Source organism: Schistocerca serialis, chromosome 6, assembly GCF_023864345.2.
Source record: "Schistocerca serialis cubense isolate TAMUIC-IGC-003099 chromosome 6, iqSchSeri2.2, whole genome shotgun sequence".
Lineage (NCBI taxonomy): Eukaryota > Metazoa > Arthropoda > Insecta > Orthoptera > Acrididae > Schistocerca > Schistocerca serialis.
Genome location: NC_064643.1, coordinates 256,323,836 through 256,346,480, shown reverse-complemented (window position 1 = coordinate 256,346,480; position 22,645 = coordinate 256,323,836). Strand labels below are relative to the sequence as shown.

At 42.2% G+C, this 22,645-nt stretch overlaps 1 protein-coding gene across 5 annotated transcripts in view; it reads left to right on the top strand.

Annotated features, from left to right (window-relative positions):
• LOC126484554 (cytosolic carboxypeptidase 1-like) overlaps positions 1-22,645 on the top strand; it is a 514,320-nt gene that overhangs the window by 122,937 nt on the left and 368,738 nt on the right. For 4 of the 5 annotated variants that reach the window (XM_050108112.1, XM_050108111.1, XM_050108115.1 and 1 more), the window contains exons 4-5: positions 20,075-20,156; positions 20,675-20,830. In XM_050108112.1, coding sequence (XP_049964069.1) covers positions 20,075-20,156; positions 20,675-20,830 — 238 coding nt within the window. The remainder of the gene's footprint in view (positions 1-20,074; positions 20,157-20,674; positions 20,831-22,645) is intronic. The other variant, XM_050108113.1, reaches the window with a different exon arrangement.

Sequence of the window (22,645 nt, the reverse complement as noted above, 5' to 3'; positions counted from 1 at the left end):
TGGTTATTGTGCAGGCGAAGGCAACATGTCGACACTCTGTAGAGCATGTTAGGCGACAACAGCGGTATGAGGGCGAGCGTTATCCTGTTGGAAAACACCTTCTGTAATGTTCATGAATGGCAGCATAACAGTTCGAATCGCCAGACTGACGTACGGATTTGCTGTCAGGGTGCGTGGGATAACCATGAGAGTGCAAAATCGCACCCCAGACCATAACTCCAGATGTAGGTCCAGTCTGTCTATCATGCCGACAGGTAGGTTGCAGGCCCTCAGCTGGCATCCTTCTAACCAACACACGGCCACCGAGGCAAAGCCAGCTTCCGTCGGAAAGCACAATAGACCTCCACCCTGCCTCCAATGAGCTCGCAATTGACACCAATGAATTCGCAAGTGGCGGTGGTTCGGTGTCAGTGGAATGGACTCTCTAGGACGTCTGCTTCGAAGCTGTCCTTGAAGCAACCGATTTATACCAGTTTGTTGTGTCGCTGTGATGCCAATTGTTGCTCACATTGCTGCTGCAGGTTCAGTACGACGCGCCAAAGCCATAGGCCGAACATGATGGTCTTCCCTGTCGGCACTACCACGTGGCCATCCGCAGCCCGGTCTTATTGGGACCGTACATTCTCGTAACCACCGCAGCCAGCAGTCATGTACGGTGACTACATACAGGGTGACAATTATTGCACTATATGAGAAAAACGTAAATTAATTACAAACTACGGCGTGCACACCCTTAATTCAACATGTAAGCGTCGGATTTAGGTTATGACGTGTTCGATATGCCTGCCGTCTTTGGCGATGACGTGGCGCAGACGAAGAACGAAATTCTCAATGACACGCTGATGTCCCTGTTTTTTCGGTAATGGAATCATTACTGTTGTCAGAAAGTTCTCAGGCCATTCACCACTGTCATATAGTTTATTATATAACCTCAATATTTCTCATTCCATCTTGGTTCAAGCATTTTAGTATTTCTCCCGGTATTGTATCTGTACCTACTGCTTTGCCATTTTTCATTGCAGCTATGGCAGACTTTACTTCTTCCATTATGATGGTTGGTCCTTTCTCGTCATCACTTACACTGTTGTGTGATTCAAGTTCCAGAGTTTCTGGTTTGCTATTTGTGTCATATAGCTCTTTTAGATATTCTTCCCATCTCTGGAGCACATCGTCACGATCTTTGTACACTACCTCTTCGTCTTTACTCAGAATTTCCATAGTAGCACTTCCTGCTCTGTTTTGTTCCCATGTCATAGTCTTTGCTCTGTTGTATCGTAAGTCGTATCTTCCTTACTGTCCAGTTCTTCAATTTCATCACATTCCTCTTCTAGCCATTTCTTCCTAGCCTGCTCTGTTTCTCTTCGCAGTTCATTATTTAACCTTCAGTATATCTTTTTTGCATCTTCAGTGTTCTTGCTTTTCAATTTCCTTCTCTCCTCCATCTTGGAAGTAATTTCTTGTGTGACCCATGGTTTTTTTTGACCGTTTCCCTTTTACATATCCTATATTTTGCTGTCGTGCTTTAATGATTCCTTCTTTTCAGCATATTCCAGTACTCGTTGACGTCAGGTGGTTCTTTGTCTCGTAATGTGTTTAGAAACTCCCGAGACAGCAATTCTGTAATTTGTTCTTTGTTGGATCTTCTGTAAATCCCACTTCTTCAGCATGGTCGCCTTCTTCAGTTTTTTCATTCTTATTTCTATTTCTGCCATAAGTAAGTTGTGGTCACTATTAATATCTGCCCCTGGTAATGTGTGCACCTTCTTGATTCCATTCCTGTATCTTTCTTCTACCAGTATAAAATCGATTTGGTTTCTGTATTTATTCCCTGGTGATTTCCAAGTGAAGAGCCTCCTCTTGTGGTTCTTGAACCATGTGTTTGCCGCTATCAGCTGCCTTTCCCTGAAGAAGTCAATTAACCATTCACCTCTGTCATTTCTCTTTCCAAGACCATGCTTGCCTACTATGTTTCCCTCTTTCCCTTCTCCCACAATGGCGTTCCGGTCTCCCATTACTATTTTGAAGCATTTTTTATTTTCGTCCATTATTCTCTCTATTACATTGTACATTTCCTCTACAATTTGGTCATCATGTTCTGAAGTTGACGTCTATCTTCAAGAGTCTGCCAGCTCAGTTCCTTCAATATCTCTGTGACACTCTCGCACGGATTAAACAAATCTGTGACCATTCGTGCTGCCCTTCTCTGCATATGTTCAACATCTCCTGGTAGTCCTAAATGGTGCAGGTCTCACACGCTTGAGCAAAATTCTAGGCTGGGTCGCACGAGTGATTTGTAAGCAATCTCTTTTGTAGACTGTTCGCACCTCCCCAGTATTCCACCAATAAACGGAGTCTACCACCTGCTCTACCCACGACTGAGCCTATGTGATCATTCCACTTCATATCCCTACGAAGTGCTACGCACGGGTATCAGTGTGAGTTGGCCAATTCCAACATTGACTCATTGACATTATAGTCAAAGGATACTACGTTTTTTCGTTTTGTGAAGTGCACAGTTTTACATTTCTGAACATTTAAAGCATGTTGCCAATCTTTGCACCATTTAGAAATCTTAAAAAGATGGGTCTTAATGTGATTAGTATAAAATTTAAATTCAATTTTTCTCCAGTCTTCCGCTTTTATGAGTGCATTACCTTTGCTTTAGCGCCCAACCATCCTCACACAATAATTCCGTATAATAGCACGAACTTCCGCATAAGACACAATCGGTTTCATGTTCAAAATAGCTTAATTGTAAGTTCTAAATTTTGTAATTTCTCTAAAAGTACTAGCATTTTGAAGAGTAGAAAGACATGGAATTCATCTGTTTCAGAATTATGATCCATGCAGCGGAAATTACTATAGTTCCATTTACAAAAGCGAAGTTTATCGATATCGTTGTAATTAATGTAGCTGTTTAGGGACTGTTCTCATTTTGTGAGGACTTTTCACAGTTTACCTGGTTGAAACAGAATTACGCAGTCTTAAACGGTTCGGGATATAGCTAAGGTGGACAGCTTAGCTGAAGAACTCTTATTAAGAGACGTTACGCTTTACGTTGCACCACGATTGAGGTGCTTCTGATGTTTCTGCTTCGGTCACTTATCATCCCGATATATTTAAGAACCAGTCTGTGGAAGTTATGGCAGGCCACCTTACCATAATCACCTTTCAGACCGACGTCCACTGTGCAGAAACTTCCTGGACCATCACTCTCTCAATCGGAAATTTGCTCAATTAAAAAAAAAAAAAAAAAAAAAAAAATGCGAAGGTTGCAACCAGAACCTCGTTCGCTTAAAGTCGTGAACTTCCTAAAGCGCATCGGGCCGTAGTATGACCCATAACACTAGCACTGCTTGCGAACGTGTCGGCATAAACACGATAGGGTAGGGAATCGTTGCAACAAATGTGTCCGTGCCTGCTACGAACGGGTGGTCCTTAATCGGAGCCAAGTTCGTCGTTAGCGGAGCATTGAATAAACACCAAGAACAAAAGCCAACAAATAAAGGTCATAAGTTGGGTCGTATAGAGGCTAAGTATGATTGATAACTACACACGCAGCTTACTACTCTTTTACAACTGACAAGGGGAGGCCGCCAATTGTGAAATTCAGATTCGATTCATACCGCGCATAATAAAAGCTCATGGCCAGAGGTGAAATGTGGCAAAGCACCAAGATGCACTTCTCAGCCGTTGTCGAGAAAATCGACAGTTAAAAGAAACCGTTGCTGTGAAATACTCTCTACGATTACTAGCTTTCCACACCGTCGTGGCGCAGCGGTAAGCGCTCGGGTTTGTAATCCGAAGGTCGCCGGATCGAATCTCGCACTATGCAACCTTTTTTTTTAGTATTTGTTTCTTGTGATTCAAATGTATATATAATCAGTTGCAACAATTATGCATATAATAAGTTGTTGAAAGTCGTTTGTCGTGGAAAAACTGGCGACTTCGAACATCATTATGCTTTCCGCAAACAAAGTTGTATTTCAGAAATGTTATTAATTGTCTTCATAATGTTAACCACGTATAGTTAACGGAAGACGTAGAAACGATATTCCGAAACGAATACGTATAGCGTAAGTGAAACGTTCGAATTAGAATAGAGACCCCACGAACACAAATTTGCTGCGGCCGGTATGAAATATAAACTCCGTTACTCGCTGGTTACACTTGAAGGACAGATGTTGAATGGGCCGAAACGAGCCGCCGCATAACAGCGTAGTTGCGTGCTAACTTCGAGAGAAGGTAGATGCGGTCCCTAGCGCATCTTAAACATCGTCGAAAATCAGTGCGGGCGTGAGAGCTTTGGTACACCATGTTAAACAAACGGAAAAATGGAGGCGGTACAATTGGAGAGCGATCCGCCTTCACCAACATGCATAAGCAATTCATTAATAGTTTATATATAATCATCATCATCAGTTATCTGCTATATTAGCAGGTCCTTTGCCTCTCCATTTTCTGCGATCCATTGCTTCCTTCTTAAGGCTGCTGTATGTTGTACCGTCCATCATGTCATCCAGTATCTGGAATCTCTTCCTTCCTCGCTTCCTTTTCCCTTCTACATAACCTTCTAAAACTGTTTTTTATCAGTCCGTCATTCTTTCTTAATATATGCCCAATCCAATTTCTTTTTCTTCTCTTTATTACATCTAGCAACTGCCTTTTCTCTCCCACTCTTCTCAGTACCTCTTCATTTTTTACTCTGTCCATCCAACTTATTCCTTCCATCTTCCGCCATGTCCTGATCTCAAAAGCCTCCAGCCTTTCTCTGTCTTTTTTCCTCATAGTCCATGTTTCAGCGCCATATAGAAGAACACTCCATACAAGACATTTTATGAGTCTCTTTCTGAGTTCTCTGTCCATACCGCTGCAGAAGATTCTCCTTTTCTTATAAAACGCCTCTTTTTCCATTGCTATCCTTGTTTTAATTTCTGTGGTGCACTTCCAGTCGGTGTCTATCCTGCTTCCAAGATACTTAAAATTTTGCACCTGTTCTAGTGTTTCTCCATTCAGCACAATTTTTATTTCCTTATTTCCTCCTATTGCCAATACTTTTGTTTTATTTGTGTTAATTTTCATTCCATATTTTTTTCCGTTAGTTGCAATGGTGTCCACCAAATCCTGTAATTCTGTTTCCCCTGTGGCTAGAAGGACCATGTCATCAGCAAATCTCAAGCACCCTACTCTTCTTCCTCCAATTTCTACTCCTTTGTCATCTAATGAGCATTGGTCAATCATATATATATATATATATATATATATATATATATATATATATATATATATATATTTGAATTACAAAGAACTAATAATAAAAAAAAGTTACATGGCGCGAGATTCGATCCGGTGACCTTCCGATTACGAACCCGAGCGCTTACCGCTGCGCCACGACACTGTGGAAAGTTATTAATCATAGAGAGTATTTCACCGCAACGGTTTCTTTTAACTGTCGATTTTCCCGACAACGGCTGAGAAGTGCATCTTGGTGCTTTGCCACATTTCACCTCTGGCCATGAGCTTTTATTATGCGCGGTATGAATCGAATCTGAATTTCACAATTGGCGGCCTCCCCTTGTAAGTATACCTAGATAACGCGCTGCATATCAACATGGCGGGGAACACTGCGCATGTCGAACTGAGACCATGACTGTCAAAGATAAAAGAGCAACGCAGTTATATCTTAAAACAAATAACTTATAGAATGGTTGAAACTCTGAAACATGAAGCCTGTGCACCAGCTATTGACGACAATGTAACATACTATGAATGGATTTATGTGAGTGCGAAGACACTACCCCGACTTACACTACTTGAATATACCGACCCTTTCACAACGAATGCTGCGCAACGCAACCATTGTTATTAATGAAATATGACATAAAACAGCGAAACTGTAGTATGTAAAAGACACAATGAAATAATTTCGGATAACCTGTAAACAGATGGTCGAGTAGGTGTTTATATCAGTTCATGTAGATATACTTCTTATTGGTGACACGCACTGAATGAAGAATATTATCAAGATTAATTTTTATCTTATCACTAAAAATAACGCGTGATTGAACGAACAACGCCACTTCATCGCCATGTAATAGCAATTGACCAGCATAGGCTAAATTATGTTTACGTCTAAAACATGTGGTAATTGCGTGAACGGACGTGGAACGCCCTTTCATCGCCCTTATACTCTATCGACCGACAGAGGTCAATTTCACTAACCGCTACTAAAGATAATTATCACCTCTTATATTACAGGACCCCCCCCCCCCCCCCCCCCCCCCATGAACCATGGACCTTGCTGTTGGTGGGGAGGCTTGCGTGCCTCAGCGATACAGATAGCCGTACCGTAGGTGCAACCACAACGGAGGGGTATCTGTTGAGAGGCCAGACAAACGTGTGGTTCCTGAAGAGGGGCAGCAGCCTTTTCAGTAGTTGCAAGGGCAACAGTCTGGATGATTGACTGATCTGGCCTTGTAACAATAACCAAAACGGCCTTGCTGTGCTGGTACTGCGAACGGCTGAAAGCAAGGGGAAACTACAGCCGTAATTTCTCCCGAGGGCATGCAGCTTTACTGTATGATTAAATGATGATGGCGTCCTCTTGGGTAAAATATTCCGGAGGTAAAATAGTCCCCCATTCGGATCTCCGGGCGGGGACTACTCAAGAGGACGTCATTATCAGGAGAAAGAAAACTGGCGTTCTACGGATCGGAGCGTGGAATGTCAGATCCCTTAATCGGGCAGGTAGGTTAGAAAATTTAAAAAGGGAAATGGATAGGTTAAAGTTAGATATAGTGGGAATTAGTGAAGTTCGGTGGCAGGACGAACAAGACTTTTGGTCAGGTGATTACAGGGTTATAAATACAAAATCAAATAGGGGTAATGCAGGAGTAGGTTTAATAATGAGTAAAAAAATAGGAGTGCGGGTAAGCTACTACAAACAGCATAGTGAACACATTATTGTGGCCAAGATAGACACAAAGCCCATGCCTACTACAGTAGTACAAGTTTATATGCCAACTGGCTCTGCAGATGATGAAGAAATTGATGAAATATATGACGAGATAAAAGAAATTATTTAGGTAGTGAAGGGAGACGAAAATTTAGTAGTCATGGGTGACTGGAATTCGTCAGTAGGAAAAGGGAGAGAAGGAAACATAGTAGGTGAATATGGATTGGGGGGAAGAAATGAAAGAGGAAGCCGCCTTGTAGAATTTTGCACAGAGCATAACTTAATCATAGCTAACACTTGGTTCAAGAATCATAAAAGAAGGTTGTATACCTGGAAGAATCCTGGAGATACTAAAAGATATCAGATAGATTATATAATGGTAAGACAGAGATTTAGGAACCAGGTTTTAAATTGTAAGACATTTCCAGGGGCAGATGTGGATTCTGACCACAATCTATTGGTTATGAACTGCAGATTGAAACTGAAGAAACTGCAAAAAGGTGGGAATTTAAGGAGATGGGACCTGAATAGACTGAAAGAATCAGAGGTTGTACAGAGTTTCAGGGAGAGTATAAGGGAACAATTGTCAGGAATGGGGGAAAGAAATACAGTAGAAGAAGAATGGGTAGCTCTGAGGGATGAAGTAGTGAAGGCAGCAGAGGATCAAGTAGGTAAAAAGACGAGGGCTAGTAGAAATCCTTGGGTAACAGAAGAAATATTGAATTTAATTGATGAAAGGAGAAAATATAAAAATGCAGTAAATGAAGCAGGCAAAAATACAAACGTCTCTAAAATGAGATCGACAGGAAGTGCAAAATGGCTAAGCAGGGATGGCTAGAGGACAAATGTAAGGATGCAGAGGCTTGTCTCACTAGGGATAAGATAGATACTGCGTACAGGAAAATTAAAGAGACCTTTCGAGAGAAGAGAACGACTTGTATGAATATCAAGAGCTCAGATGGCAACCCAGTTCTAAGCAAAGAAGGGAAGGCAGGAAGGTGGAAGGAGTATATAGAGAGTTTATACAAGGGCGATGTACTTGAGGACAATATTATGGAAAAGGAAGAGATTGTAGATGAAGACGAAATGGGAGATAAGATACTGCGTGAAAGTTTGACAGAGCACTGAAAGACCTGAGTCGAAACAAGGCCCCCGGAGTAGACAACATTCAATTAGAACTACTGATGGCCTTTGGAGAGCCAGTCATGACAAAACTCTACCATCTGGTGAGCAAGATGTATGAGACGGGCGAAATACGCTCAGACTTCAAGAAGAATATAATAATTCCAATCCCAAAGAAAGCAGGTGTTGACAGATGTGAAAATTACCGAACTATCAGTTTAATAAGTCACAGCTGCAAAATACTAACGCGAATTCTTTACAGACGAATGGAAAAACTGGTAGAAGCGGACCTCGGGGAAGATCAGTTTGGATTCCGTAGAAATGTTGGAACACGTGAGGCAATACTAACCTCACGACTTATCTTAGAAGAAAGATTAAGAAAAGGCAAACCTACGTTTCTAGCATTTGTAGACTTAGAGAAAGCTTCTGACAATGTTAACTGGAATACTCTCTTTCAAATTCTGAAGGTGGCAGGGGAAAATACAGGGAGCGAAAGGCTATTTACAATTTGTACAGAAACCAGATGGCAGTTATAAGAGTCGAGGAACGTGAAAGGGAAGCAGTAAAGGAAACAAAAGAAAAATTCGGAGTAGGTATTAAAATTCATGGAGAAGAAGTAAAAACTTTGAGGTTTGCCGATGACATTGTAATTCTGTCCGACAGCAAAGGACTTGGAAGAGCAGTTGAACGGAATGAACAGTGTCTTGAAAGGAGGATATAAGATGAACATCAACAAAAGCAAAACAAGGATAATGGAATGTAGTCAAATTAAATCGGGTGATGCTGAGGGAATTAGATTAGGAAATGAGACACTTAAAGTAGTAAAGGAGTTTTGCTATTTAGGGAGTAAAATAACTGATGATGGTCGAAGTAGAGAGGATATAAAATGTAGGCTGGCAATGGCAAGGAAATCGTTTCTGAAGAAGAGAAATTTGTTAACATCGAGTATAGATTTAACTGTCAGGAAGTCGTTTCTGAAAGTATTTGTATGGAGTGTATCCATGTATGGAAGTGAAACATGGACGATAACTAATTTGGACAAGAAGAGAATAGAAGCTTTCGAAATGTGGTGCTACAGAAGAATGCTGAAGATAAGGTGGGTAGATCACGTAACTAATGAGGATGTATTGAATAGGATTAGAGAGAAGAGAAGTTTGTGGCACAACTTGACTAGAAGAAGGGATCGGTTGGTAGGACATGTTTTGAGGCATCAAGGGATCACAAATTTAGCATTGGAGAGCAGCGTGGAGGGTAAAAATCGTAGAGGGAGACCAAGAGATGAATACACTAAGCAGATTCAGAAGGATGTAGGTTGCAGTAGGTACTGGGAGATGAAGAAGCTTGCACAGGATAGAGTAGCATGGAGAGCTGCATCAAACCAGTCTCAGGACTGAAGACCACAACAACAACAACGACAACATATTACAGGCTGTTGTTAAAATTTTACGGATCCTTGAGATGGGAAAACGGCATGTTCTTCACAGGGAAGAATTAAACAGAAATAAAAGATAGGTACTAATATGTCCATGTACATGCCATAAATCGACAAGGATAAAGTCGTCTTTTTATAATTAAGATTCCCGTGTCTATCCCACAGACAAGAGACATATTTATATAAGTGGTTATTAGTCCACGAACGGTGAAATGCGCCTCAGGCGACAAGATGAAGTTTAGCTGGTCCGTCTCGACCGTTTAGGGTAATTCCCTTTGCATTTATTTATAGCTGAAATCCAGAGACGACTTCAGACAGATCTGTTGATCGGCAAGGCCGAGGCAACATGTAGACATTCTGTGGAGCATGTTGGGTTCCAACAGCGGCATGTGGGCGAGCGTTATCCTGCAGGAAAACACTCCCTGGAATGCTGTCCATGAATGGCAGCACAAGAGACCGAATTACCAGATTTACGTACAAATTTGCAGCCAAGGAGCGTGGAATGACTACGGGAGTGTTCCTGCTGTCATACAAAATCGCACCCCAGGCGTAGGTTCAGTGTGCCCAGCACACAGACAGGTTGGTCGCCGACCCTCAACTGGCGTCTTTGCAACCAACGACACGGCCGTCACTGGCACCGAGGCAGAACCAGCTTTCATCAGGAAACACAACAGACCTCCACCCTGCCCTCCAATGAGCTCTCGCCTGACACAACTAAAGACCCAAATGGCGGTGGTTTGGGGTCAGCGAAATCCAAGTTACAGGGCGTCTGGCTCACAAGGGGAGGCCGCCAATTGTGAAATTCACATTCGATTCATACTGCGCATAATAAAAGCTCATGGCCAGAGGTGTAATGTGGCAAAGCACCAAGATGCACTTCTCAGCCGTTGTCGAGAAAATCGACGGTTAAAAGAAACCGTTGCGGTGAAATACTCTCTACGATTAATAATTTACTACAGCGTCGTAGCGCAGCGGTAAGCGCTCGGGTTCGTAATCCGAAGGTCGCCGGATCGAATCTCGCGCCATGCAATTTTTTATTAGTTTTTTGTAATTAATATATATATATATTATTAATGAATTGCTTATGCATGTTGGTGAAGGCGTATCGCTCTCCAATTGTACCGCCTCCATTTTTCCGTTTACTTAACAGGGTGTACCAAAGCTCTCCCGTCCGCACTGATTTTCGACGATGTTATAAGTTGCGCTAGGGACCGCATCTACCTTCTTTCGAAGTTAGCAGGCAACTACGCTGTTATGCGGCGGCTCGTTTCGGCCCATTCAACATTTGTCCATCAAGTGTAACGAGCGAGTAACGGAGTTTATATATCATACCTGCCACAGCAAATTTGTGTTCGTGGGGTCTCTATTCTAATTCGAACGTTTGACTTACGCTATACGTATTCGTTTCGGATATCGTTTCTACGTCTTCCGTTAACTATACGTGGTTAACATTATGAAGACAATTAATAACGTTTGTGAAATACAACTTTGTTTGCGGAAAACATAATGATGTTCGAAGTCGTCAGTTTTTCCACGACAAACGACTTTCAACAACTTATTATATGCATAATTGTTGCAGCTGATCGCCGGGAATAATATATATATATATATACATTTGAATTACAAAAAACAAATACTAAAAAAAAAAAGTTGGATGGCGCGAGATTCGATCCGGCGACCTTTGGATTACGAACCCGAGCGCTTACCGCTGCACCACAACGCTGTAGAATACAATTAATCGTAGAGAGTATTTCACCGCAACGGTTTCTTTTAACTGTAGATTTTCTCGAGAACGGCTGCGAAGTGCATCTTGGTGCTTTGCCACATTACACCTCTGGCCATGAGCTTTTATTATGCGCAGTATGAATCGAATCTGAATTTCACAATTGGCGACCTCCCCTTGTGAGTGTCTTGCTTACCTCGTGGCTCCCTGTGGCTACATCCACGTGATACGCATCTCCTCGCTCCTAGTGGCAACTCAATTTTAACTCTTTTTATGCTTAATAACTGTTTGTAACACAAATTTAACTGATCCCGTGCTTCCAATGAACCGAGAGTGATTCAGATTCCCCCTGTGGTCGAACCATGTTCACTGTTCTAAGTGCTCGAGAATCATGAAAGTGTTTACTTCCTTTTGTAAGGCATGATATGTACATCTACATCTACATCTATACTCCGCGAGCCACCTTACGGTGTGTGGCGGAGGGTACTTATTGTACCACTATCTGATCCCCCCTTCCCTGTTCCATTCACGAATTGTGCGTGGGAAGAACGACTGCTTGTAAGTCTCCGTATTTGCTCTAATTTCTCGGATCTTTTCGTTGTGATCATTACGCGAGATATATGTGGGCGGTAGTAATATGTTGCCCATCTCTTCCCGGAATGTGCTCTCTCGTAATTTCGATAATAAACCTCTCCGTATTGCGTAACGCCTTTCTTGAAGTGTCCGCCACTGGAGCTTGTTCAGCATCTCCGTAACGCTCTCGCGCTGACTAAATGTCCCCATGACGAATCGCGCTGCTTTTCGCTGGATCATGTCTATCTCTTCTATTAATCCAACCTGGTAAGGGTCCCATACTGATGAGCAATACTCAAGAATCGGACGAACAAGCGTTTTGTAAGCTACTTCTTTCGTCGATGAGTCACATTTTCTTAGAATTCTTCCTATGAATCTCAACCTGGCGCCTGCTTTTCCCACTATTTGTTTTATGTGATCATTCCACTTCAGATCGCTCCGGATAGTAACTCCTAAGTATTTTACGGTCGTTACCGCTTCCAATGATTTACCACCTATGGCATAATCGTACTGGAATGGATTTCTGCCCCTATGTATGCGCATTATATTACATTTATCTACGTTTAGGGAAAGCTGCCAGCTGTCGCACCATGCATTAATCCTCTGCAGGTCCTCCTGGAGTACGTACGAGTCTTCTGATGTTGCTACTTTCTTGTAGACAACCGTGTCATCTGCAAATAGCCTCACGGAGCTACCGATGTTGTCAACTAAGTCATTTATGTATATTGTAAACAATAAAGGTCCTATCACGCTTCCCTGTGGTACTCCCGAAATTACCTCTACATCTGCAGATTTTGAACCGTTAAGAATGACATGTTGTGTTCTTTCTTCTAGGAAATCCTGAATCCAATCACAAACCTGGTCCGATATTCCGTAAGCTCGTATTTTTTTCACTAAACGTAAGTGCGGAACCGTATCAAATGCCTTCCTGAAGTCCAGGAATACGGCATCAATCTGCTCACCAGTGTCTACGGCACTGTGAATTTCTTGGGCAAATAGGGCGAGCTGAGTTTCACATGATCTCTGTTTGCGGAATCCATGTTGGTTATGATGAAGGAGATTTGTATTATCTAAGAACGTCATAATACGAGAACACAAAACATGTTCCATTATTCTACAACAGATTGACGTAAGCGAAATAGGCCTATAATTATTCGCATCTGATTTATGACCCTTCTTGAAAATGGGAACGACCTGCGCTTTCTTCCAGTCGCTAGGTACTTTACGTTCTTCCAGCGATCTACGATAAATTGCTGATAGAAAGGGGGCAAGTTCTTTAGCATAATCACTGTAGAATCTTAAGGGTATCTCGTCTGGTCCGGATGCTTTTCCGCTACTAAGTGATAGCAGTTGTTTTTCAATTCCGATATCGTTTATTTCAATATTTTCCATTTTGGCGTCCGTGCGACGGCTGAAGTCAGGGACCGTGTTACGATTTTCCGCAGTGAAACAGTTTCGGAACACTGAATTCAGTATTTCTGCCTTTCTTCGGTCGTCCTCTGTTTCGGTGCCATCGTGGTCAACGAGTGACTGAATAGGGGATTTAGATCCGCTTACCGATTTTACATATGACCAAAACTTTTTAGGGTTCTTGTTTAGATTGTTTGCCAATGTTTTATGTTCGAATTCGTTGAATGCTTCTCTCATTGCTCTCTTTACGCTCTTTTTCGCTTCGTTCAACTTTTCCTTATCAGCTATGATTCGACTACTCTTAAACCTATGATGAAGCTTTCTTTGTTTCCGTAGTACCTTTCGTACATGATTGTTATACCACGGTGGATCTTTCCCCTCGCTTTGGACCTTAGTCGGTACGAACTTATCTAAGGCGTACTGGACGATGTTTCTGAATTTTTTCCATTTTTGTTCCACATCCTCTTCCTCAGAAATGAACGTTTGATGGTGGTCACTCAGATATTCTGCGATTTGTGCCCTATCACTCTTGTTAAGCAAATATATTTTCCTTCCTTTCTTGGCATTTCTTATTACACTTGTAGTCATTGATGCAACCACTGACTTATGATCACTGATACCCTCTTCTACATTCACGGAGTCGAAAAGTTCCGGTCTATTTGTTGCTATGAGGTCTAAAACGTTAGCTTCACGAGTTGGTTCTCTATCTATCTGCTCGAAGTAATTCTCGGACAAGGCAGTCAGGATAATGTCACAAGAGTCTCTGTCCCTGGCTCCAGTTCTGATTGTGTGACTATCCCATTCTATACCTGGTAGATTGAAGTCTCCCCCTATTACAATAGTATGATCACGAAACTTCTTCACGACGTTCTGCAGGTTCTCTCTGAGGCGCTCAACTACTACGGTTGCTGATGCAGGTGGTCTATAGAAGCATCCGACTATCATATCTGACCCACCTTTGATACTTAACTTACCCCAGATTATTTCACATTCGCATTCGCTAATAACTTCACTGGATATTATTGAATTCTTTACTGCTATAAATACTCCTCCACCATTGGCGTTTATCCTATTCTTGCGGTATATATTCCATTCTGTGTCTAGGATTTCGTTACTGTTCACTTCCGGTTTTAACCAACTTTCCGTTCCTAATACTATATGCGCACTATTTCCTTCAATAAGAGATACTAATTCAGGAACCTTGCCCTGGATACTCCTGCAGTTTACCAATATTACGTTAACTTTTCCTGTTTTTGGTCTCTGAGGACGGACGTTCTTTATCAATGATGATAATGTCCTCTCTGGTAAGCCGTCAGGTATTTTATCGTTTCGCCCAAGGGGGGGGTCCCTCTAACCTAAAAAACCCCCGTGTGCACGCCACACGTACTCTGCTACCCTAGTAGCTGCTTCCGGTGTGTAGTGCACGCCTGACCTGTCTAGGGGGGCCCTACAGTTCTCCACCCAATAACGGAGGTCGATGAATTTGCAACCATTATAGTCGCAGAGTCGTCTGAGCCTCTGGTTTAGACCCTCCACACGGCTCCAAACCAGAGGACCGCGATCGACTCTGGGCACTATGCTGCAGATATTAAGCTCAGCTTGCACTCCGCGTGCGATGCTGGTTGTCTTCACCAAATCAGCCAGCCGCCGGAAGGAACCAAGGATGGCCTCAGAACCCAAGCGGCAGGCGTCATTCGTTCCGACATGTGCTACTATCTGCAGCCGGTCACACCCAGTGCGTTCAATAGCTGCCGGAAGGGCCTCCTCCACATTACGGACGAGACCCCCCGGCAAGCACACCGAGTGCACACTGGCATTCTTCCCCGACCTACCCGCTATTTTCCTAAGGGGCTCCATAACCCGCCTAACGTTGGAGCTCCCTATAACTAATAGGCCCGCCCTCTGTGACTGTCGGGACCTTGCCGGAGAATCGGCCACTGGCCCAACAGGCGAGGCATCCTGTGGTGGCTCGGAAACGATGTCATCACCACTAGGAAGCACCCCGTACCTGTTGGAAAGGGGTAAGGCAGCTGCCACGCGGCCAGATCCCACCTTCGCCTTTCGGCCAGGCACGCGCGAGCCCACCACTGTCCGCCATTCACCCTGGAGTGATGGCTGACCGGTAAGATGCTCACTGCCGGAAGACGCAGCGACATCAGGGGTTCCATGTGATTCCAAGGCCACCGAAGTAGGCATAGGTCTCACCACAGTTGCCCCAACGCCACTACGAGCCGACGCCTGCGCCTCGAGCTCGATGAGCCTAACAGACAAAGCCTCCACCTGCCCCCGAAGAGTGGCCAATTCTCCTTGCGTCCGCTCACAACAACCACAGTCCCTACACATGACTTTGTTTACCCTACTCAATACGGTGACAAATTCCCAAGATAATCTTCTGATGAGCTACTCTGATAATCAAGAAACACTCACTGTAATACGAGACGCGAAAACTACGCTAGGTTTTCCCAGAAAAACTATTTAAAAGCTAAGCGCAGCAAATAAGTGCAAAAACGCTTTATACAAACAGTACTCGCTGCTGCTGGTGCTCTCGCTCTGGCTGTCACAAGACAACTGCTGATTCAAGTGACTAGTGGCTAACGGCCGCGAAACAAACAAAAGACGGTTTTAGGGCGCTTTCTGTTCTAAACGATCAAGAAAACACTAAGAAATCTAACACGAAAAATAATTACAGTTTCATGATCCAAATAATTTCACGACAAGAATCACTTTAAAATTTCCAGTTTTTGCCAAATTTTTCTTTTTCTCATTTTTAAAGTAGCCTACTGTAATTTTTTTTCCCCCTGTTTGTTTTGTGTTTCAACATTCGCCCAAAAGAGGTAAATACTGATTAGTATGAACATTCTTTCAGTAATTGTAACTTCTTAAAAATTTTCTTTTTACGTTAATTACACGAATTATTTGATTTGGTCAACTAATTCATTTATAGATTAGTGATTGTAAATAAAACAAAAATTACAGAAAAAACTGTGATTTAATGGCGCTATGTAATCCACTACTGTTTGTCAAAATTGCAAGCCAAAGAAGAAGACGTAGTTGAAATGAATTTTATTCCACATGTATTTTGACCATTAGAATTCAGTGCTGTGTGAAGCCACCAGGTGCCACAACCAGAGCCTCTAAACATTGTGACATGAAATAAAAAAAGGGTCTGAATATACTGCTGAGGAATACACACTGCCACGTGGTTTTGAAGCATGTCCACAGAGTAAGCAGTGTCCACAGAGTACACACAGTGGTTGCAGGATGACCGGAATTAACTAATTGTTGTTTAACAGTATCCCAGACACATTCAGTGGTTGAATTTCAGGTGAAAGAGCAGTCCAGGGAAGCAGTTGTACCCGTTTTTCTTCGAAGAAGGCGTGCACATTACTCGCCACATATGGGTGGTTATTGTCCTGCTGAAATATAGCATACAGAGCTATGTACAAGAGGGGCAGTGTCTCGTGCTCTGGACCTCCTTTAAGTAGTGGTTGCTGTTCAGATTGGCTTCAGTACACAGGAAGCAATATCACTTTATAGCCAATGGTGCCCCAAATCATCACACTTCACATTTGACTGCTGTGCTGCTCAACAGTGCAGTTCACCATATCTCTTCCTACAAGTTTGCATCTAACTTATATGCAGGCACCATTGTCAGAGGGCAAATTGAAGCAGTATTCGTCTGAAATCACTACATTTTGTCACTCAGCATGCTAGTGATAGCATTCTTGCACTGAGGCTTTTTGCAGATGATGCTGTAGTATATCGAGAGGTTGTAACAGTAGAACATTGTACTGAAATGCAGGAGGATCTGCAACGAAGTGACGCATGGTGCAAGGAATGGCAATTGAATCTCAATGTAGACAAATGTAATATGCTGCGAATACATAGAAAGAAAGATCCTTTATCATTTAGCTATAATATAGCAGGTCAGCATCTGGAAGCAGTTAATTCCATAAATTATCTAGGAGTAGGCATTAGGAGTAATTTAAAATGGAATGACCTGTATAAAATTAATAGTCAGTAAAGCAGATGCCAGACTGAGATTCATTGGAAGAATCCTAAGGAAATTCAGTCCGAAAACAGTAAACTTGTTCGCCCACTGCTTGAATACTGCTCACCGGTGTGGGGTCCGTACCAGGTAGTGTTGATAGAAGAGATAGAGAAGATCCAATGGAGAGCAGTGCGCTTCGTTACAGGATCATTTAGTATTCGCGAAAGCATTACGGAGATGATAGATAAACTCCAGTGGAAGACTCTGCAAGATAGACTCTCGGTAGCACATTAAGGGCTTTTGTTGGAGTTGCGAGAACATACCTTCACCGAGGACTCAAGCAGTATATTGCTCTCTCCTACGTATATCTCGTGAAGAGACCACGAGGATAAAATCAGAGAGACTAGAACCCACACAGAGGCATATCGACAATCTGTCTTTCCATGAACAATACGAGACTGGAATAGAAGGGAAAACCGATAGATGTACTCAAGGTACCCACCACCACACACCGTCAGGTGGCTTCCGGAGTATGGATGTAGATGTAGATTGTGTCAGAGGCATTGGTTGTTTCCGGTCAGTGGAAGCAGACACGATAGCAAAGTCCAGCCCTCAAAGACAGTGTTGAATCATCAATGCAGATGTATCCACTCCCTTTGCTGTCCTCCAATGTCATTCCAGCACTATGGACAAAGCGGTTCTGTCAGTTGCAGCTGCGCAGGTAATATGGAGTCATCAATGCTATGGTCACATTGTGTAGTCCAGTACCTGCTTGTCGGTGTGTATGACCCTCTTCTTTCTTCTCTTTGGTAGCCACAGTGTCGTGGTACAACAAACTCGTTTTCCAGAAACCAATCATTCTGCTGCTTTCAAACTCACTTGCCTTCTGATAAGTGCCCTTTGGCATCAAGGTATACAGGCATTTGCTTGCATGTTTCCACTTTGTTTGATGGCTGTTGACTGACTGAGTGTGGTGTAACACTGTTCTGCCCAGTAACACAAAACAAGAGTGCTGCAAGATCTACAAGCATGCCATCTCTCTGTGTCCTTAATCACTTATTACAGTTCACATCTCCTCCTGTTTTGGAGTTATTCAGACTGTTCTTTCTAGGCTTTGCAATTTTCGGAAACAGGAGTGCACTGTTAAGCAATAAAAATGAAATGTACAAATGTATCATGTTGTTTGAGAAAGGTGTTGTCTGGGAATCCTGCATACTCAGTTCACTAGACAAACAATATAACAACTCATATTAATGAATTTTATTACAACTAGGACAAATACAGATACTTCACTTTGATTACACAGATGTGTCACAAGTAAAGGACGAGATACAAAATAATCATTCTCCTTCAGAATAGACAAACACAAGTCTGTGCTATTTAGCGGGTGCTAATGAAGAGGCTAAGATGCGTCGGCTAGTGAAGTGGCTAACATTAAAGCTGATATTGAAGTGGGCTGCCACCAGTCGGGCGTGGCACTTACGTCCTCTTGACCTAGGGGCCGCTGCTGTCGCATTGTCCTCCTGGAGGGAGGTTGGTCAGCGTGCAATTGGCTGACCTCTTCTCGCAGCCTCCTGTTCTCTGTCTTTCCTGACTGGTGTGCCGGCGCTGACTTTATGCCATAACAAAAGGTGTATCGTATACTACAATAAAGGGATCTTCGTCTGCTACATTACAAGCCATGCCCATTGGGTTGCACAATTCGTAACTATGTTTGCATTCTGCACTGTGTTACACTTGGAGTTCACAAGATTACTAGTTCCAGAAGAGGGCATTTTTGGAACATGGAAATTTTGCCTAATTTTTCTGTCTTCTAGTGCAAAAATTATTTTCTCTTTTTTTCTTTTTTTTTTGAATGAAGCATAGATGAGCACACACATTGCGTAATGTTGCCATGTTTCTCTGCTCTACTACAGCCACTCTGCCATGTAAAACTAAATTTAATGGTAGCAAGCAACTACAAGGCGTCTTTTGTGCATAGACAGATGGTAAACTGCTGTGGTCATTAATTTGTGCAGCAAGGAGAAGAGGGTGTCTTTGTGAGAGTTTTGAATGGATACGCTACAGCCATGTTTGTATTTTGCTGATGAGGAAGGAAAAATGTGTGCTGAGAATCAGCAACAGAGTCTCTGTGTCAGGGTTTGTATAACAAAGTGAAAGCGAGAGAAGGAATCGAGAACTTTATTTCAGCTCCATAAAGGTTGCATGCATCTTTAGTGGAAAACAGTGCCAAAACTGTAACTACACCAAAAACTGCTAGAACTGCTCTTTAATAACTTTTCTATTAAAAAAATCTAAATTATGTACCAATTGACATGGCTACAATATTTTTTTAGATCTTGGCAACATACTGCTAAATGGTGGTTTAGTAAAATCTCTCACTGTCATTTCTAGGAACTTGTAAGAGTTATGCACTGAATATAAAATGTGTACTAGAGATTTATTGTTGTATTCCCTCCCCCTTTACCATCTGGGCACTTGTGGGAAATTCTACCATTGTCTGTGCTACACACACACCTTGTATTTTAGGCGGCATTCAGGAAGATTGCAGTGTGCGTTGTTTTTCAATCTCCACAGTACCAACTAAACATCCACCACAAATAAAACAATTTTGCTGCATTTGGGCAAAATTAATTTGTTACAGTATGGGCCACATCAGTTATTTTCCTTTTTGCTAACTACATTTAAGCTTTGTTTGTAGATACTGTCATGAATTCTTAGAGTCCAAACAACTAATAAAATTAAAAATGGAACTTCTCGAAGTATACTGTAGAAATTAATTTAATTAGGTTGATAGTAACATTAACACATTAATCTTTGGATGATAATTAACATTATTGTGAAATATCATGTAACTCTGTTTTACAGACTGTGAAGGACCAACTAACAACATGCAGCCTTGCTGGGATACTACGCGAATGTGTTTCTCCAAGAATAGGTATTACACTTCGTAAATTATTTTTTTAAAAGTAAGTGTGTGTGTGTGTGTGTGTGTGTGTGTGTGTGTGTGTGTGTGTGTGTGTCTGTCACATATGTGAAAAACCATAATTTCTAAGTTGTTATTGAATAAACATTTTATGAATTTGTAATATGCACCATTTTCTTTCATACGGGCTTATCCCAACCATTGTAGGTTGATGAAAATTTTCAGGGTGCAATTCCGGCTAGAGACCAGCAGCAGTTTGATATAAAGTGCACTAAAACTGTATGTGTACCCATCGTCCGTCAGTTAGCACACATTCTTAACACACAGAACAACTTAATCAGTGTGCCATGAAAACTTGCAGATTGTTCAACACTATTAAAGAATTAGGGATCTTGGCGACATACTGTATATCGGTGAAACTTATTCCTTGTTTTTGAACCTTATTTCTTGTTCAGTATGAAGAATGTACCACTGAAATTCATAAATTGTTTTTGATGCACCATATGTTTACTACTTGCACTTTCTTTGTTGTTTGTTCACAGGAAAGAACAGAAGTCCAGTCATCCGGCAACTAATTGCTATAAATGCATCGCAGACATTAGTGAAATTGCTGCTGCAAATGCAAGTAAAGGAATCAAATGTTCCAGAGATATTGTTACAAGAGATTTTATGGGTTATCTCGCAGCTTGCCCAGAGAGGTGTGAACTGGTTTCCTTATTTTGTAAATTTTCTCTGTGTTCAGCTCGTGTACATTTATATCTCTCAAATCTATAATGACAGCTATTTTTATTATTCAAATAAAACCCATGGGAAGCCTCTACTGCAAGGGTGGACAGATCCAATACAGCACTTGGGAGCAACTGGGACCCTAGTAACTGAAAAACAAAAAGCCCCAATGATTTCGGTGGGCCACCATACAGTGCTGGAACAAATGCAACACCCTCAAGAACAAGGCTGTTTTATTGACAGATGATGTGACAGATAGTTCATCATTGTAGGAGTAATATATAAAACACACGACACAGTAAAGGGTTCCCAAACAGTCGCATCAATGAATAGTGTACTTCCCTCTTGCGCAGGTGTGTATTTTCATGTGTAGATGTAGAATGGAATCCTGCATTAGATTGTCCCAAGCATTGTGCACCTCTTGTTGCAATTTGGTAATGGTTCTTGCAGACTCTAGAGAACAAGTTTGTATCTGCTTCACTTTGTTCCATGCACATTCAATCAATGAGAGATCTGGGCAATCTTGCTGATGAGGTCAGTTGTTGTACACTATGAAGAGCATGTTGTGTTGCAGCAGCCATTATGTGGATGTGCATTGTCCTGCTAAAAAGCACATTGCCTTCCTGTTGAAGAAATGCCAATAGCCCAGGGATAACAACCTGTGCAATGTAGTGGGCACTGATTGCTTTAGCCTGCAGAAACACCAGATGTGACCATGAGTTGTCACCCCCCCCCCCCTCCCACACACACGCACACACACACACACACACACACACACACACACACACACACAAAGTGAAGCCTGGAATGGGACCACTGTTTCGTGGGTGTATGCATTGTGGACTAGGCAGCTCACCAGGTCTATGGTGTTCTCATGTATGTCTATCACTCATGTACAGACAGAACCTACTCTTATCGTTGAAGACAACAGAGTGACATTCCGCTCCCGAGTTGACTCTTTCACAACACTAGAATAACTGTCCTTGGTGGTGTTATGGTGTCAGTGGAAGCCTTGTCGGGGGCACATGTTACCTTTGTTCTGCTGCAAGCAGATGGTTCCCAATGGTCCTTGGTTACACATCAGGTGCAACATGTGCTGAGATTTCTTTCCTGGGTGATGTTCAGTCAGCTACCGCTGCTCTCAAAGTGTGTTAGTCCTGATGTATGTCTGTATTATGTGGACATCTAGAATCTAGTCTATGAATGTGGGAATGAAACTTTAAACAGGAGTGCGTTTCTGTCAGCAGGACATGGTTGTACTCTAGAATGACTATTGCACAGACTGTTCACCTCTAAACTCAGTGCAGTTACTGGCTGCAGAATCAAAACAGAGGAGGCACCCAGAGCACCATCTGATCTCTGATAACTGTGACAAATGAATCACTAACAATACAACCCTCAGTATGCATATATTACATTCTGGTGCCACTGGAAACAGTCCTTGCTGGTTTTGTATTTTTCCCAGCACTGTAGATTATAAATACCCATTCTATGAAAACAACCATGGAAGGAACACCTCCTCGGCAGGTGTCAACAAAATTGAGAAATAAGGAATAAGACACTGATATCTCAGAACTTCCATTGATAATCCAAAAAATTAGGACCACCTGCTTAATAGTGTTTTGGTCCACCTTTGTAACAAAATACAGCCACTATTCTCTGTGGCATAGATTTGACATATCCTTGGTAGGCCTACAGACATATGTGGCATCAGGTATCTATGGACTAATGGTTTATGGGCACAGATTTGATGTCAGATGGCATCCTAGACATATGCCTATAGATTT